This window comes from Ipomoea nil, unplaced genomic scaffold (assembly GCF_001879475.1).
Source record: "Ipomoea nil cultivar Tokyo-kokei standard unplaced genomic scaffold, Asagao_1.1 scaffold3030, whole genome shotgun sequence".
In the NCBI taxonomy this organism is placed as follows: Eukaryota; Viridiplantae; Streptophyta; class Magnoliopsida; order Solanales; family Convolvulaceae; genus Ipomoea; species Ipomoea nil.
In genome coordinates this window covers 6,819,918-6,839,604 of record NW_017619458.1, presented here as the reverse complement: position 1 = coordinate 6,839,604, position 19,687 = coordinate 6,819,918, and the positions used below count along the sequence as shown (strand labels likewise).

General features: G+C 35.2%; 1 protein-coding gene across 1 annotated transcript; it reads right to left on the bottom strand.

The window, feature by feature from the left end:
* Positions 1-1,670: 1,670 nt before the first annotated feature.
* On the bottom strand, positions 1,671-4,087 carry LOC109163595 (protein FAR1-RELATED SEQUENCE 5-like). Its single transcript, XM_019312345.1, has 5 exons — positions 4,022-4,087; positions 3,860-3,911; positions 3,006-3,420; positions 2,579-2,917; positions 1,671-2,184 (listed from the first exon to the last, which is right to left on the bottom strand). The coding sequence occupies exons 1-5, from the start codon at positions 4,085-4,087 to the stop codon at positions 1,671-1,673; spliced, it is 1,386 nt and encodes a 461-aa protein (XP_019167890.1).
* Between the last annotated feature and the right edge of the window lie 15,600 nt (positions 4,088-19,687).

Genomic DNA, 19,687 nt, shown 5'->3' with positions numbered 1-19,687 from the left:
AGTACGGCCGAAGCAGTTGTGCAATATAACCTTCTCTGTAGCATGAAATTACCTGGAACTTAAACCTGACTACATGCTTTGTTCCAACTCTAATTTTACTACATTGTGATGGTGGGTGTGTGTGCAGATTGGGGCTGTCGTGAATGTTGCTGCCAGCAGAAATGAACGGCTTTCGTGGTTCACACGCCGTATTGATGCGGAGGTCCATGCTGTAGGGCGCGTGGGGGTGGCCACAGTAGACATGGTAAGGACATGATCTGTGCATAAAATGTTCTGTAATATACACAATTTCGATGACATAATTGTACAACGTGACAGTATATTTTTGCAATAATGCACCAAGCCCGTTACTATGTCATGAGCATCAATTTCAAACATCCCGCCTTCGACATCATTGCCAGTGCACCACCGACAGACACAGGAGTCCAAATGTATGGGCGGGCTCCGGGCGAAATGGTAACCTCCATGCAATCATAGTCGCCCCCCCTACCGGTTAGTACCATTGCATGCCATATTGTAATCATGTGTTGTTTGCAGGTTGACCTGTTGGCTGCATACCTTGAAACGAAACATCAGCCAGTCCGTGCACTACAACTGAGGTCCATGACTCCCACGAGGATGCCGTTGCTATGGGGTGAAACCACGTGCGGCGCAGAATCGGCAATATATACTATGCGCCATATGGAGTCGTTTATGGGGGACCGCTGCCCAAAATGGAACACTGGATTACAAGCAGGGGACGCTTCATTGTTTCTGAACTTGCGCAGGCGTTATTTGCATAACATTCTGCTCAGTGAGGCAAATATCCATATGCGTACCATTGTCACACGGGTGGGGGAGTACGACTCCATCAGATCGGAACGGTTGATTCATGGGTAGGAAATGCAGATTGGGACAGTAAAAAAACTTGATAATGTTATTTTTTTGGTGTATATAAAGCCACTAGCATTAGCACGGTAGTGGTGCAACACATTTTATTTCGTGGAGGGTCGTTTAATAGCTTTTTTGACCACCCTATTCCGGTGGGGATTCTGGTTATGGTAGTGGTGGAATAATAGATTTAAAATACTCAAGTAGAGGTTTAGGCCACACGATTACAAGTACAAAAGAAACACTAAGCCGGCCTCTATGGTGGGTTATTTTTATTATATTCATTTTTCAACCCCTTGTGTGGTACTTTGCTGCAACAGTGAATACTATTATGGAATAAATATCAGGACTCATAAATATGGGGGGGGGGGGGGGGGTAATGCACGTTGGACTTGTCATAGTTATCAGTAGTACCGAATGCCAAAAATATGCCCAAATGCACGCGTCTTGTACATTAAATGAATGGACCAAATGAAAGTCATAAAACATTTAAATGGGAATTGACATAATTTTTCTGGATGCCGGGTTTCAAATAATCAAGGTGAGCAACGCAAAGTGTGTGCTACACAAAGTTTAAAAGCCTACAGAAGAAGAAAGTGTAGCAACTGCCCGTTCTATGTGCAACAGATTGCACTTCATCAATTACAAACGCAATGCGTTTCAAAGATGGAAAAAAACAAAAAGGTGCCGCCAACGGGGTTACAATAAACAAAATAAATAAAATCATACCGTGGTCACAATGTCTACCGGGGGTAGATAAGGGGTGGGGGTTTTTATTATGACAGTACCGCAACACCTGCTTACTTATACGGACAACTACGAGCGTTATGACGGGCGTACTCCCCGCACACACCGCATTTACGCCCTTTTTTTGCAGGGATCCAGAACTCCCTTTCAGTATACAACTTGGTGAACCAGCGGTGGGTTGTTAGGTTGTACTTTTCCATTAACGAATGCCATTGCACTTCGAACTCACCTACACTGATGGTCTCGTTCCAGACAATACCGTTTAGCCTATTACGGAACTGCACATCTTTTACCAAGTCAGACCCAATTTTCTCGTTCACCTTTGTCATAATGTGCCACATACAGAACCGGTGTCGGCAATCTGGCAAAGCCTGAGCAATAGCAATCTTCATAGCCGGGTCTTGATCAGTGATCACGCACGATGGGACAGAACTCATTGCAGTCTTAAACCCCTGTAATAACCATGTGTATGATTCAACGTCCTCTTTAGTGAGCAACCCGGCAGCAAAAGTAATGCACTGCTTGTGGTGGTCCACCCCGGTGAACGGAACAAATACCAGGTTGTACCTTCATCAAAATCGGCAATTTACAAAGTTAACACGGCTATACAATCCACAAAAAAAAAAAAAAAAAAAAAAAGGGTGAGCACCTATTCAGCTATGCCAAAGATTAATAGATCAAAAGTTTAACAATTTTTCCCCGGGTTAGAATGGAACAAAATTTGGGTTGTATTATGTATCATGATTAAATTATATCATTAGTAGCTCTTAACTTTAATTTTTCATACTCATTATCAGAATTCGAAAATGGGTGTGCATTTGATGTAATTAATTACCACACAAACATAAAGCCCGACACACACAAGCACACGACATGCCCCACAGTGTTCTAAGCATGCACTGGAGTTCCGGCCAAAAAAAAAAAAAAAAAAAAAACCGAACGACTAGCGTACCGCTCATACCTATTTGTACCGTAAGTAGCATCGAATGAGACCGTGTCCCCAAATAAGGAAAAATTGCGACGACCGATGGGGTTAGCCCAGAAAAGTCGCGCAACTCGGTTTTCTTCGTCCAGGTCGTAGTCGAAAAAGAAGTTCTCACACATAGCACGCTTTGTTTTAAACTTCTCTATAATCATTTCACCGTCTTTGCCATCAACATATACCTGGAGGTCCCGTTTGAAATTGTGGAACTCGATGTCCGTCGCGCCAACATTTGCGTATGACCCGGTGACCTCCCTGTATAGCTTGAAACCTTTGGAGGAACCAACGTTCGCTCTAACACAGTTTTGCTGCAAACGCCTGGTGTGCCACATCCAATTTTCGGTTAACTCTCATGAATAACTTCGATGCGTCGGAACACATACGATGACTGTGTCCCTCAACGAACACAGTTATCTCAAACTCCCCACTGCTCACCTTCCTAAAGCATATCCAGGCTCTGCACTTAACCCTGTTAGATATCTGTCTTCTTCGTTGCTTCCTCTTGCCTCCACTATCCCCGTGTGCACAGATAGGCTTGCTAATACCACCACCCTTAATGCCTTCCCGGTTACATACCAAATAACGCATCACGGTTTCCCCATCGCGGGCCCGTTGCATGGTGTAGAGCCGCACATCAAACCCGCAGACTCGTGCGTAGTTTGTGTAAAAGTCGATGCCTTCGTCCAATGTGCTGAAACGCCGCCCAACAACCGGGGTGATTTCGCTGTCCACAGCCGGGCACCAATTCGTGGTTTGCTCGGCTAGTAGTTCGCGAACACCATGTGAGACGTAGTCACTGTCCGCCTCACTCGCATGGGCACCTGCGGACGAAAACACACACATGATACATATGAGGCAAAAAATCCAATAAAGAAAACCTGCCAGTCTAATGGGTCTATCACCAACGACCAACTTATAATAATATCAGTGCAAACATAAAATAGCATTCAAGATACAACACAGCATAATTAGTCCAATTTCCCCTTAAAATACAGTGCACTAAGCTTCATTATTCTAGGTTAATCCAAAATAGCATTGCATACAAATATCGTTCATGGTGCACTCTGTACGGGTCTGTTGGTGTTGATTTTTTCTACCAGGCAGGCTAAAGTTGCAAGAATTACCGGGTGAGCAATCGAAAACTGTACTTCGTCTTAGCAATTATCCGAGGGCAGAGAAACATAAACAACTAAAAATTAAAAGTGTTTCCTTTTTCATATGACAGACATTACTGTATAATCTTCTGTACCTTATTAATACTATAATGTTGCAGTCTCACAGAATTACTGATAATTGCTCTAAATTCATTCCCCTGTCCAATAACAAAAACCGAACATGACAGCAGTACAGTGCTGCCCAATTTAAGATTAGTCTTCATCAAACTAACTGAATTCTTGTCTACAAATCACTCCACAACAATGCCGTAACATGAGGTCTGGATTGGAGATATCGGTAGAGGTCACTGTTAATCAGACCGGTGCCGTCCATACTTGAGATGCACTGTCATGTTTACCAAAGGTTCCTATGTCTAATCATTTCTCTTGCAATCTTATAAACTAACAGTTCAGATGCAGTCCAACAACATAGAATAACTATGAATTCAAGAATCAAACTCAAATCAACAAGGAGTGCTGAAGACCAAAACGACATTCAAAACTAAGAATCAGTTTTGACTATGATGCCAAACATTGATAAGAATACAATGGCATGCATTCTTAATAGAACAAGTGGCACATTGCATCCTGTAAAGTGAATGTACTGGGTAGTATGGGAGTAGGAGGTGAGAAAAAATGCATTCATTCTAATGTAATTACAAGGATATACAGAACTTCCTAATACAACCCACACCACTAATTTCATCGTACGCTATGTAGTAAATAAAAACAGGGGGACATGCATGCGGAGGAATGCAAACTTGATATCGCTAGAGACCCCGTGACACTCATCGCAACTGTGCCTACTGCACTCCACTCGCCGATTCACCCGGCCGTTGCAGAACACAATCACCGGTCGACACCGCTCCACTCGCCGGAAATCCTCGCGTGTGTTTCCGTGAAACCCAAACTCGCCGGAACTCCTCGCGTGTGTTTCCGTCAATCCCAAACTTCCTCCGACAAACATGCACGAGAAGGCCTGTGCACCTTCCGCAAATCTCAAACTTCATCCGATAAACATGCACGTGAAGGTAGGTGTAGGGAGTCGACAATTCAAAATTCAAAAAGAAAAATTTCCGCATTCGCACTGTGGCTATGTGTTCCGCAGGTACATCCCGAAAGGTGCACTGTAATTGTGAGCCATCAGATCAACAAGAATCACCGCACCATGATGGTGCACAAGTTCACACAATAAGTGTGGTGTGCACCAGAAAAGCACCCTATATATATATATATATATATATATATATATATATATATATATATATATATATATATATATATATATAATTTGATAAGAGGTAAACCAGGAGATGAATTGGTGTGTTGGTTTGAGATTTGTATGTTAATCTTGAGATGTTGGGTTTGATTTTTGCCAGTTGCGAAATGGTTATCTTGTTTTGATTTAAGCAGAAATGAATTAAGAGTTTTCGGCAGAAGCATGTGAAAAAAAAAACAATTATGTGATTAGCAGTTGAAAAAAATAATTGATTAGCAGTTACAAAGGACAGTTATTATAGTGATTGATTAGCAGGACACATTAAGAAAGATAATTAAAAGAATATTATGATGATGGACAGTTATTATAGTGATTGATTAGCAGGACACATTAAGAAAGATAATTATTTTAGTATTATAAGATAAGATGGGGGTTATGTAGCGAAGTGAATTGGCAGAAGGGAAAAAGAAAGAAAAAGAAAAATGGGGGTTATGTAGCGAAGTGAATCGGCAGAAGGGAAAAAGAAAGAAAAAGAAAAAGAAAGAAAAGAGACGAAATGAAAGAAGAAAGTGAAGGAGAGAAAGAAAGGAATTGGAGGTTGGGCGGTTTATGGAATTGCTAGGAATTATTATTTTGGTAAGATTTCATGTTCATCAAAATTATTTTTTTCTCGTAAATATTATATGCTGTGTGAATATGAGTATGATGTCTATAATGTGAGTTATAATGTTCATGTGATCACAAGTGCATTGTAATGTTGTGAGTGGTGATTCTCGAAGTATCGAGAATGGGTTTCGACGTGTCGAACCCCTGTGTTGTGTAAATGCTTGGCTTGAAATTTTTGATATTTATATATAAAAAATGATCATATGTGATCAGTTTGAAAAAGGTGTTATTTTGACAAACTACTCCATTTATATATGTGGTGAAATCTTATTATTATTCCACGTTCATATTATTACAGTTTGGAAAAGAAACATTTTGACATGAAAGTGTATATATATATATATATATATATATATATATATATATATATATATATATATATATATATATATATATATATATATATATATATATATATATATAAATCTTGGAGGAGGGTGATATTTGGTGCTGGTGTGAGCCGGAAAACTCACAACCTACCGACTGGAATTTGGTCATTTTATCGGAGTGAGCCGGGAGAACTCACAAAAATATTTTTATTATACCGGAGTGAGCCGGTAGAACTCACATTGGAATTCTAAATTATTTTCATGATGATTGGCTTATGAGATGCCTTTTGGTGGTTAAGTTGAGAGCTTAAAGACTCTACACTTGGTATCTACTCCTCCTTGATAAATATGTTATATTTTGGAAAAATGACGTGGAAGGTTTTGGAAAATGATTATTTACTACCTAATACTTTGTCAAACTCTACTATGTTAATTATACAAAAGTATACATATATTTATATATATATGGTTTGCAAAAGTATAAGACAATATAAGTACTTTAACTTGCAAAATTTAAAATCCAAGCCTATTATTTTACGGGGTGAAGTGAAACTTACTTAGCTTATGCTAATTTTTATCTACATCCTATTTTGTTGCTAATTATTTTTACAGGTGAACATGGATAAAGGTATTCGAGATGAAATGAAGTTTAGAAGGAATTAAGTCTATCTAGAATAGACTCATTGAAGATTTGAGATTAAATGATTGTAAAGTTATTTGCAGTTTATGTATCAAGTTGAATTTGGATCATTTATTGAATGTTGTAATTTTAGCCTTAGCACTTAGGTTTGTTAGTTGTCTAAGTGTGGCGGTAACACCCATTTTCTTTTGGTTAGTTAATGCTTCCGCTATGTTATTAGTGAATAATTCAATTAAGAAAGATTAAATATTAAGGAAATTTTGGTTATGAAAATTGGGGTGTTACACGCTCGGAGTGGCGGCCGTCTTCTCTTTTGGGTCGAACAGCGGAGGCCCAGGGTCGGGTATGTCTTTAGGGAGCGTGGTCAGAACCAGCTGAAGATCATCCCCTTCGAGCGCTTGCTCCATGATCTTCTGCGTTCGTTCACGCATCTTCCGTTGGCTGGCTTTGTATGCCCACCGGCCGAACGTCCAAACCAGCTCTTCCCCGACCTTGGTGCCCCGAACGGACCGGAGGAATCGAGTGCCCGACTCATTGTCCCGGAAGAGGAACCGGGCCAACTCGTCCGGGTCGTTCTGACGAGCCTTCAGCTCGGCCACCTCCCCGACCGCCTGTTGGGCGACCTTCTCCGAGAGATCCCGCTCCTCCTTCGTCTTCTTGAGCTCTGCTTCGAGGTCCCGGATCTCCTGCAATCGCCGGTTGGCGACCTTCTTCAGGGCCTCGGCTTCGTTGGCCTGCAGAGCCCGTTGTTGAAGGAATTGTGCCGCTCGGGAGATCTGCAATACGAAAGACGGTCGTGGTTAGCCCGAACGAAGACACTTACACAAAAAAGATTAACAGAAGGAAAGGTGTTTACCTCGGCCAGGTCGTGACTGATCTTCTCGGCTACCTGGGTCGGGGTCAGCTTCCCAGGTCTTCCTTGGCCGGCCCGGCGTTGCCTATCCGGGCGAGTATGGACGAGCTGTCCTTGTTTCCCCCGGTCAAGGGGCTCGGGCTGCGCTGTTCCCGACGGCGCTTCAATGCGCCAGTGTCAGTCGCCCTCTTCTCAGGCACCTTCTCCTTGCCCTTGCCGACCGCCACCCAGGCGACCAAGACCTCGGACGCATCCACCACATAGCTTTCGGGCGTGGTGAGGGTCGAACCGCTCATCAGTCGGGCAAGCGAGACCTCCTTCTCCCCGGTTGGCTTCGTCTTCGGCTTCTTCTTGCCAAGCGAGATCTTGGCCACCGGGGGTAGAGGAGCGTCCTCATCTCCAAAACTAGCCATTTCTGCAAAACAAAAGGAACAAGGCAGTTAGTCGGGAAGTAAGGTCGTTCGGGGTGTTAGGGTCGGGAGGAATGGTTAGTGTTAGACCTTTACCTTTCCGCTTACTCCGAGCGGGCATCCTTGCAATCGTTACGCCCCTAGGCTCGGGCTTGTACTTCTCGGGCACGTCATACACCGGCTCGGGCAAGTCGGCCACCTAGTAGATCTCAGGCGTCTTGAAGATCCGGTATTCATAGATCTCACCGGATATTTTTGTAGCCGCGTCCTTGAGGGCTTGAGTCTCGGCTGGGCTGACTTGCTTTCGAAAGCGCTGACTCCAGACCCTCTCAACCGGGAGAATCCACGGCTCGTACTTCACCGAGAACAGCCGGTTTTTCCATCCCCGGTTGTTCCCGGGCAGGCCCTCGATTGAGCACATGTCCGCCTAGGATTGGGTCATTACGTACCCACCCCCGTACGTGGCCACCAACACCTTCACCTGGTAGATGAAATTGAAGAGCTCCATGGTGCATTCCAATTTGTGTCGACCGCAGATCTGCGGGAAGCACGCGATCATCCGGTGCGCGTTCGGGCAGATCTGCCCGGGCACCACCTGGTAGTAACCCAGGAACGCGGTGAGGAGGCCCAAGAAGGGGAAAGTGATCGGGGCCATAAGGGTGTCGTAATGCATCCCGAGCCACTTTCCCCGATGCCGCTTGATGATGTTCCCGAGCTGCCTGCTGGTGTCGAACTCGACCCGACCGGCGAGAGTTGCGGCGATTTTTGCTGCTTCGCCTTTGGTCAGCTTGCTCATTTGGGTCTCGACGCTCTCACTGTTGAGGAACTCGAACCCGTCCCCGCCTGGCGCTGCCGGCTCGGCCGGGTCTTCCTCGACTGGCTCCGCATCGTCTGCCCGATTTCCCTCTTGGGGCTCAGCCTGAGGGTAATCTCCAATTACCCTCGTAGGCGTTTCCCGAACGCTTTCAGCCGGGGAATTCCGCCCACTCGTGGACGTTTCCTCGCTATCTTCGCTCGAGTTCCCCGATCCGCTGGAGCTCGATCCCGATGTCCCAGACGAGCTTGATGACCTTTCTTGCTCGGGGGCTCGCTCGGGGATTTGTTGCGGTCGTTGAACGACCTCCGGAGAATAGGACATGATGTCCACCTCCTCGCTGACCTGCTCGACTTCGTCGTCGTAGTCTGCGACCGAGACATTCTGGCTGTCCGAGTCCGACATTCTTTCTACCTAAAGGTCGGTCGGGATTAGTAAAGGGCTCGGGACGCTTGGGTCGAAGTTAGTCTTGTCTTACCGCTATGCAAAACATAAAAGCAAAGCAAAGCAAGGAATTAGAGAGCTTACCGATCAGGGAGACTTTGAAAAGCTTGAAGTTAGCTTGCTCGGTTGATCTGCTGAAGTGCTCGCTCGGGACTCTCTGAGTGTGCCGATTGAATCAGAAGATTGGAGAAAGTTCAAATGAAGGCCTCAAGGGCCTATTTATAGAAGAGCATTTGGGCGGGAAACCAACCCACTTGCGCGACGTGACCGTTGCTGACTTCGAGGCGACCATTGCAGTCGCAGAGGCCGGCAGTCGTCGACACGTGGCGAGAGAGGGAATGACAGCTGGCCGGTCGGTTTGGTGGCCGACGGTTGGGCTTCTTCATCCCGTCCCGTTTTTTCCCGGACGGTCAAAAAGGCCGGGGCTGGGGGGGCTCTTGGTAGGGAATACCCCGACCGACATAGCATTACCCCCGACCGGTGTGCCTTCATCCTTTTCTTCTTGACTTTGCAGGTTACAGGTCGGGTTTCTTATGAAGAACCCGGTTGGGTTTCTTATGAAGAACCCGGTCGGGGTCCAACCGGGAGTTGCCCGAGCGGCAGTGTCGATCACCGAGCGGTAGCCCTTTAGCGTGAGAGCTGACGAGGGACACATGGCGGATCCACGCATTGACAGGTAGGGCACCCGGGACGGCGACACGTGGTTGCTACGTGGGAAGCATGCCGGACGGCCGGATTTGTGTCTCCGGCTCTGCGGCTATAAATACCCGCGATAGCGACAGTGTGGGGGACTTTTGGACGATCGATAGGTTGTTGTTAGAGAATCCCGACCGCAGCCAGTCGGTACTCAGAGCAACCAAGTAGATTGTACTTAGGGCCTTCACTGTGGTCAATAAAAGTTATTTACTTGTTTTAATTGGTCTTGTGTTATTTAATTACCGCATTACGTGGCAATTAGCACTATCAGCTATATATTCATAATTTTTGAACTTCATATTCACAATTATTGAATCTCTATATTCATAATTACATAACTATATGTTCATAATTATGTTCACAACACTATGTTCATAATTATAGAACTATATATTCATAATTATGAACAATTTTGGAACCGTGTCTACCACGCAAGGTGAACACGGTTTCACAGCATAATTTGTTGGGTCAATAGTACTCAAAAATAAAATAGGAGTCTTTGAACTTCTCAATACTTGCCCACATTGATGGTCAAACAATTATGTTTGTAAGAGAAGCATTGCTCATCTTATATAGAGGAGCTCAAGAGCTCCTCTTTCTAAATATTTTCAATTTGGGATCAAAATTATCCATCATCATTTACAAAGGGAGCCCGTGGCTCCCTTTTGTCTTCTTCTTATTATTTTTAATTTTAAATTTAATTTAATTTTGTATATCATTTTGTTTGGATTATTATTATTATTATTATTATTATTATTATTATTATTATTATTATTATTATTATTATTATTATTATTATTATTATTATTATTATTATTATTATTATTGATAAATTCGCCAAATTTTAATAAATTCGTCATTTTAATATTTTAACTTTAATCAAAACATCAAAACATATTATATATTAACTCAGTGATTTGCTCCAAACTACTAAAAACTAATACAACACATACATTTTGGGTTAATATTCCACAACCCCCACTAATAATAAATAAATAAATAAATAAATAAAAACTAAATTAAGAGGACAGAGTTAAAGCTTCTTAAATAAGAACATTTGACTTCTCAATACTTGCCCACATTGATGGGCAAGCAATTATGTTTATAAGAGGATCATTGCTCCTCTTATATAGATGAGCTCTCTCTTTTCAAACATTTTAAATGTGGGATCAAAATGATCCCACATCATTTACCAAGGGTGCCGGTGGCTCGCCTTTGTTTTATTTATTTATTTATTTTTGTTAATTTTAATTTTATTTTGTATATAGTTTTTTATGGATTATTATTATTATTGTTGTTGTTGTTGTTATTTTTATTATTGTTATTGTTGTCGTTGTTGTTATTGTAATTTGATTATTTGGCAAATTTGCCAAAATTTTTAGAAATTCGTCTGTTTAACATTTTATATTTATTCAAAACACCAAAAATATTATTTATTAACTTAGCAATTTGCTCCAAACTGCTAAAAACTAAAACAACTCATATACATTTTGGGTTAATCTTTCTCAAACCACCTAATAAATTTTAAAAAAAAATTAAAATAAGAAGCCATTAAGATAATGTTTCTTAATTGTATAAGAGTCTTTGACACGTTGAGCTTCAATAGGTTGAGAAAGTTTACATGTAACAGGGTCAATCGAATAGTTACGTTGTGGAACCGTGTCCACCTTGCAAGGTGGACACAGTTCTATGTTTATAATTACTAAACTATATGTTCATTACTATAAATCTATATATTCATAATTTTTGAACTTCATATTCATAAGTATTGAACTCTATATTCATAATTACAGAACTCTATGTTTATAGTTACTGAACTATATGTTCATAATTATAAAGATATATATGCATAATTTTTTAACTTCATATTCACATTTATTGAATGTCTATATTCGTAATTACATAACTATATGTTCATAATTATGTTCACAACACTATGTTCATAATTATAGAACTATATATTCATAATTTTTGAACTATATATTAATAATTATGAAAAATTTTTGAACCATGTCTACCTTGCAAGGTGGACACAGATCCACAACATAATTTTTCAGGTCAATAGTACTAAAATAAAATAAAATAATAAAAAAAAGCCTTTGGACTTCTCAATACTTGCCCACATTGATGGACAAGCAATTATATGTTTGTAAATGCTCATCTTATATAGAGGTGTTTAAGAGCTCATCTTTCCAAACATTTTCAATGTGGAATCAAAATGATCCCACATCATTTACAAAGGGGAGCCACCTTTGTCTTCTTCCTAATTTTTTTTTTTAATTTTAATTTAATTTTGTATATAGTTTTGTTTGGATTATTACATTTGTTGTTGTTGTTGTTGTTGTTATTATTATTATTATTATTATTATTATTATTATTATTATTATTATTGTTGTTGTTGTTGTTGTTATTGTTATTGTTATTATTTTAATTTGAATTTTATTATTATTATTATTATTATTATTATTATTATTATATTATTATTATTATTATTATTACATAGGATTTTTATTATACTTGAACAATAATATTATCAATTATATTATAGAATATAATACCATGAATAATATTACCAATTATGCAATATTACCAATTAATAGATTTGATTTAATTTCCATTTAACATTTACTTACCAAATAAGGTTTACTACAAAAGTTTGGGAGGGAAAATGAAATAGGATGATTTTGTTTTGTTTTGTTTTTTTTTTTTTTTTGAAAAAGGGATGATTTTGTTTTTATATAATAATAATAATAATAATAATAATAATAATAATAATAATAATAATAATAATAATAAGGGAAAATGGCACTTTTTTCCCCTGTGTTATTTACTAATAGAACATTTTTCCCCTGTGTTGTTTATGTAATCACTTTATCCCCCTCAATTGTTTTTGAAGTGGCTATTTTCCCCCCTCTTCGTTAAGTAAGTGTTAGGGCTGTTAAATATGAGGGTAAAAATGACATTTCACTTATTATTATTATTATTATTATTATTATTATTATTATTATTATTATTATTATTATTATTATTATTATTATTATTATTATTATTATTATTATTATTATTATTATTATTATTATTATTATTATTATTATTATTGAACGACCCCACCCAACGCCCTAATATACAGCAGTTTGCAAACCAAATTCATTGCTAATAATAATAATAATAATAATAATAATAATAATAATAATAATAATAATAATAATAATAATAATAATAATAATAATAATAATAATAAGTCCCACCCAACGCCCTAATATACTGCAGTACTTCACGTCTAAAATGCACAGTTATATTGCAAACTAAATGCATTACTAATAATAATAATAATAATAATTATAATAATAATAATAATAATAATTATAATAATAATAATAATAATAATAATAATATCATATATATAGATTAATTATTACCCTAATACTTAATTTATAATTCTGATTTTAAAATTCTTATTATTATTATTATTAACATTAACATTTGATTAGTTTTATAAAAAAAATGTAAATATTAAATTTTGTATGAATAAATTTAAAGTTTAATCCAACGCATTTCCTTATATAATTGTATAATTCATTGTATATACACATAATATTTATCAATATGTATATAGGAAAGTTCTATAATATAATTTCATTAATTATAATTTATATTGATAGATTTATAATTAAAAAATTATATTTAAAAATTTAAAAAGTAGCATTTAAATTTTGCATGATTATTATAGTGCATAAGTGTATGTATGATTAGAAATATTCATGTTTTGTTAATTTAATAATTTCATTTCTTTAATTATATTTGATATTTTATTAATTGTAATTTAATGAAATTGCCACAAATATTTCAATGAAAGAAATCTTATATTTCACAATTTCATTAATTATATTAATTATATTAATTATAATATTTGTACTAATCTCTTCCAAATTTAAATACATTACCATAATAATCACACAAAAGAATGAAAGAAAAATTATCAGAATAATTACCTTTAATAAAAATAAGGAAATTATATTAAAAATTAATTATATATTAAGGTAAGTATAATTTATTTCATGTCAATAATATTATACATTAAATATAAAAATACATGTGTATATAAATTACCATAATAATTACACCAAAAAAGGTAACATTATATAATTATTAGGCAATAATATTAATAATTAATTATCAAGACAAGTATAATTTATTTTGTACTAATAATATTATACAATATATATATACATACATACATACATATATATATATATATATATATATATATATATATATATATATATATATATATATATATATATATATACTTTTAATTTTATATGGATAACCATAGTCTATGTATATACTTTAAGAAAATATTCATTATTAAAGAGGGGATATATAATTTAAAAAGTAAATTATTTATTAGATTACCTAATATAATTGTCTTACAAATTGATTCCATGCTACTATGTATATTTTATATATTTGAAATTATTTTAAATCTAAATAGCTATTAATTGCCTTAATAATTAAAATAATTGTTAGTCAATCAATATTATATAGTACTAAAAGTATAATTTTGAATTTTTATACATAAGATATAATATTATTAAATCAAAATAATTAAAATAATGTGTCCATTTTACAAAAGATTTTATAATAGTAATTTTTATTGCCTAATATAATTTGGCAATTATTAAACATTGTTTATGGTAATTATTGTATGACATTTAATACTAAAATTATTAGGTAGAAATTTTATAATTAAGGCATAATGTTATTAAATCAAAATTATTAAAAGTAATGTATACACAATATAAAATAAATTATACTTGTCTTAAAAATCGTTTTTTTTTTAATTCTACTGACTCTATTACATTGTATTAATATAAATTTACAATAATAAATCTTTAATATAAATTTACAATTATAAATTTGTATAAGGAAAACATAGAAACTTATGGTAAACAAATCTCTACATTTCATTTTTCTCTTTCCTCACCCTCACATTCTCACTCTCTTTAGAAAAAGGCAAAGTAAGATGAGAAATGGTCTCTATCTATAACGTCTTCAACTCTCAATTCGATTTAGCTTTTGCTTGATTGTTGTTTTGCCCAACGAACCACGTAAACCCTTAACGCTGCTTGTTAAAAAAAAAAACATATAAACTTGAATGACATGTACAAATCTCGAAGTCAACATACTAACTCTAAGTTTCATAAAATCTTACAAAATTATCAAAATCACCATCGTTATCATCCTCGATCGCATCTCTACGCTCTTCCATAAAAACTAAAACATTAGGGTTCTGTTACCAAGCCTCCTCCTCCTCAATTTCTTTTTGTTGAAACCCATTCATAGTAGGCTAGAGGTCCTGCATTTTAATCAGATAACCACAACACAAAAAATCAGAATAAATTGATGAAAACAACCAATCCAACATGCAAAATGCAACACTTTGATCTCAGGGTATTTAAAGAAAAAATGTCAAAATCAAATAACATATACCCCAAATATACATACATTTACACCAGTAACTGAACATACATTTGGACACACTGTAACAACATATCCTGATATACAAACCCCTAACAAATCAAAATAAAGATGAAAACGTGAACATAGTTTACACCTATCGGAATCATAATATTACCTTGAAATGAACTATGAGATCTGAGCCCCTAGCTTTGCAGGCTGCATTCAGAAACAACCATATAAAACTTAGAAATCAAATAAAATCATGAACCGGAGAACAATATAGAGTGCAAATGAAAGTATAATTTGTATTTATAGGTGGAAAATACTAATTCAAAAGGAAAGTATAATAATTTGTAATTAAGGTAATAACATTATTAGGTAATAACATTATTATTATTATTATTATTATTATTATTATTATTATTATTAAATAAATGATATTACAGAAATGCCCCTAAGTTTTGGGGGGAAAACTTGGCTAGGAGGATTTTATATATATATATATATATATATATATATATATATATATATATATATATATATATATATATATATATAGATTTATGAATAATGAATTGTTTCCAATTATGTTTATGTGGCAATGCTTCAGATAAGAAATTTTATTTAGGCAACTGACTATTGCCATCATTGTACATTTATTCTATAATTCATTTAGTCTTTGAATTATGATTAATGTTATTGTCCATATTTGGTTATGTATGATTCATACTCTTTGGACTGTTGTTTTATGCATTTGATCATATTAAGTGCATAATATTAAGTTTAATTATTCAATTAGGTTTTGTGAGATTTTTGAATTACAAATGACAGCTTATCCTTTTGGTTTGATATTGTTAGAATTTGTAAATTCAGTTATTTCTCATAAATTTGATCTTTATACATTAAAACATTTTGTCATGGGCTTACAATTTGAAAATTTCAAAGTATATATTTATTTCATTATTATTCAAAATGCTGGGTCCCTTTTGGTTTAACTTGGACTCATTAGTGTTTGAATATTAAGTTTATACTTTGAAATCTCAAATTGTAAATTGCTTTAAGTTATGCAATTTTTTTGGAATACATGAGTTTAATGTTTAATTTTATGCATGTTTGTCCTAAGCATAATATTTTGTTTTAAATTATGCAATATTCTTATTATGCCTCTAGAAATGCATAAATTTAGGATGAAATTATATTAGTTCCTACTTAAGTTGGACTTATGCATAAACTTTAGTTGCGGTAGTGCCTGGATTTAACCACGTTTAATCCATTAATTTAGTTCATCAATTTAAAGCCTTATCCATATGTGAATCTACAATCTTTAGGTCTTCCAAACGATTTTACTTCAAACATGAGAACGCATGACTTAGGGAAGTTTCTTGGGGAGAAATACTAGTTCTATGGCCTTGGCTTAAAAGCCTTGTTGCTACTAGTCCCCTTGCGACGCTACTCTGTCTAAGGAATTGGTATTTAACCGGGCTTCGTCTCGACCAACTTTCCTGGAAGTATACCTAATAATTGTCTATTATGTGTTGGTTTAATTTGTTTGTTAGGCTTTAAATTCCCCTTTTGCCATGATTACAATTTTAGATTAATTAAAGAGTAGCCATAATACATCTTTAATTTACTAAAATTGTCTAAGGTTTAAATTACATAAAGATGGCAATGATAATTGTCTAGTGATCTTATAATTTTAATGAGTTGGGGAGTAGCCACAACATCTTTAATCAATTAAAATTATATATTAAGCAGTTTATCTTGATCACATACAGTTTTGGACATATCATTTGTGATTAATTGTATGTAATATGATGGAATTTAGCCCACAGGCAACTTCGTTATATTTGTATAGTTAATCAGGATGAAATACTGGACTACAATCATAATTTAGCCCACATGCAATTATGTATCAAAATGTAGTTTAGTAGTTTTATCAGTGATGATAGAAATAAATTAATTTCATTTACTTTATGGTTATTTGTAAATAATTCCCATCTCTATCATAAAGTTTAATTTTATGATGTAAATTTTAAATCATCTTATTGAGTAAAACTTTAGCCTACAGGCAAGTTTTGTGTCACTTGGTTCTTCAACTTATTTGATAAATGTTTCATCATAAAATTTCAGTTGGATCTAATTGAGTAAAACTTTAGCCCACATGCAAGTTTTATGTCACTAGATTCTTTTATCCATTTAGCAATTGAGATAAAATATTATCATAAGGGTTTAATTGGATTTAATAGAATTAAAACTTTAGCCTACAGGCAAGTTTTATGTCAATAAATCCCACAACCCACTAAATAATAATTTTATCACAATTTCTTAGAATTTATAAATTTAGTTCAATTATAATTCTAAGTTTCATGGTTTGCATTGGCAAAATACGTATTTAGTCACTTCCCAAAATTTAGCCACTTTTATTAATTGTTTCATGAAGCTTACTTGGTTATTTGGATCAACTATAGTAAGTTAAGTGATATGATATACCTTTTTGGATTCCAAGAATAAAATGTACCTTTTAACCAAATTCCAATTTGGTTTTGGAATGTGTATTTTATTATAGTATGTCCAACTATGGTGGGAAATTATGTCCTCATTAGTTATTCCTTTAGTTGGACTATACTTGGAACCAAATATTGATTATTTAGTATGCCCAACTAATGGTGGGGAATTATATCTTCATTAATTACTTGGTCCAATCAATTATGAGTACGTATATCATAAATTTCGCTGAAGAATATCTTAATCAGTGGGAGTGGTCATTTAGGAAAGGATCATTACTAAAGAATATCTTAATCAGTGGGAGTGATCATTTAGAAAAATGATCATTAAGATACTCCACTAAAGTTTTTGGATTTAATTGGTTTCATACATCCCACATTGGATTGTATGTCAAACAATAAGTCCAAAAGATTCCACAAGTTAATCTTGTATTTGTTCATATAAATTCATATTGATTGTGCAACATATTTATGAAAATGTTGTAACAATATTAAGGAGTTTATTAACACAAAACATTTAACTTGTGGTGCATTGTCATTTAATAAATATTTAGCATTTAATAGTCTTTAGTTTCTTCAAAAATTGATCCTGGGCCATTTTGATTTGTAAGGCTCAAGACAATTTTGCGAAACATAAAAGTAAGACTCATAATGTTCAGTTCATTTTGAGGTGGACTTTTAAGATTATTTGGGAAGTTATGGTGTATGTTTAAGATTCTAAAATTATGGACATAGACCTTTGATTTATTGTCTAAGTTGTTGGAATGCTTCTATGACTAAACTATCTTTTGGCTATTTTGATGAGTGGGAGTGACAGACGTGTCAACTTCAAGCTCTTAGCCGTTAGAGGTAGTGCTTAACTTATAAAGAATTCATGGAATATATAGTTATCATTATGCTAACATTAAGAGATCTCTACTTAAGGCATGGTTTTAAGGATATTAGAGATCATACAGTGTACTCTTTTGTACAATTTGGATGGTTTTCTCTCTTAAGTTGCGCATATATATATATATATATATATATATATATATATATATATATATATATATTATTTTGAGAAACATCCCTTAAGGTACCAAGAATAAACATATAAACATTGGGTTTGTTCATAAAGAATTCAAGTTGGGGAATAAAAAATGCATGTGATCATAGGAGATATTACTCACTTATTCAGTTGAGGACATATTACTGTGGTTCGTGTGTTTTGTTCTTTGATGAGAGTTTGCTTGTACTTGCACCAAGTGGGAGACTGTAAGACTTTTCCGTATAATAAATATTATATATTATGGGTCTTACTTATGTGGTGCAAGTGGACTAGGCCCATTAAGTAATTGGTTGGACTGGACATTTAGGTTTAAGTCTTATTCCACCAATGTGACTATATAAAGCTTGTATTGATGGGATACATGATACATGAATATTATATGGTACTCATACTACTCAGAAAATACCAGTACACCATCTAGGGTTCTGAGTCAAGTATGAGACAAAACGGCTAACCCTATTCTGCAAATCTACCATTCAAGAGGCAATACAACAGGATATCTACTATGGCTGGAGATCTGCAGTAGGATATCAACTATGGCTGGAGATGTACAGTGCTTCCGCTTCCGCTACTACGAGTTAAGTTTCTCGTAGATTATTCTCTATATAGTTAGATCATATTTAGATCTCACATTTGTATGCCTAAAAAAACCAAACGTTAAAAGTATTATTATTTGTAGTAAAAAAAATCTATTTGCAACTTACAAGAAATAAAATTACATTTATAAATTAGTTTGACTCAAGATAGACATTAGACCAATCTATGTCCTTTACCTTTGTTGTATCTTCAATATTTATATATATTAGTTAAATTTAGTATATATTTATTTTTCTCACTTCTATTATGTT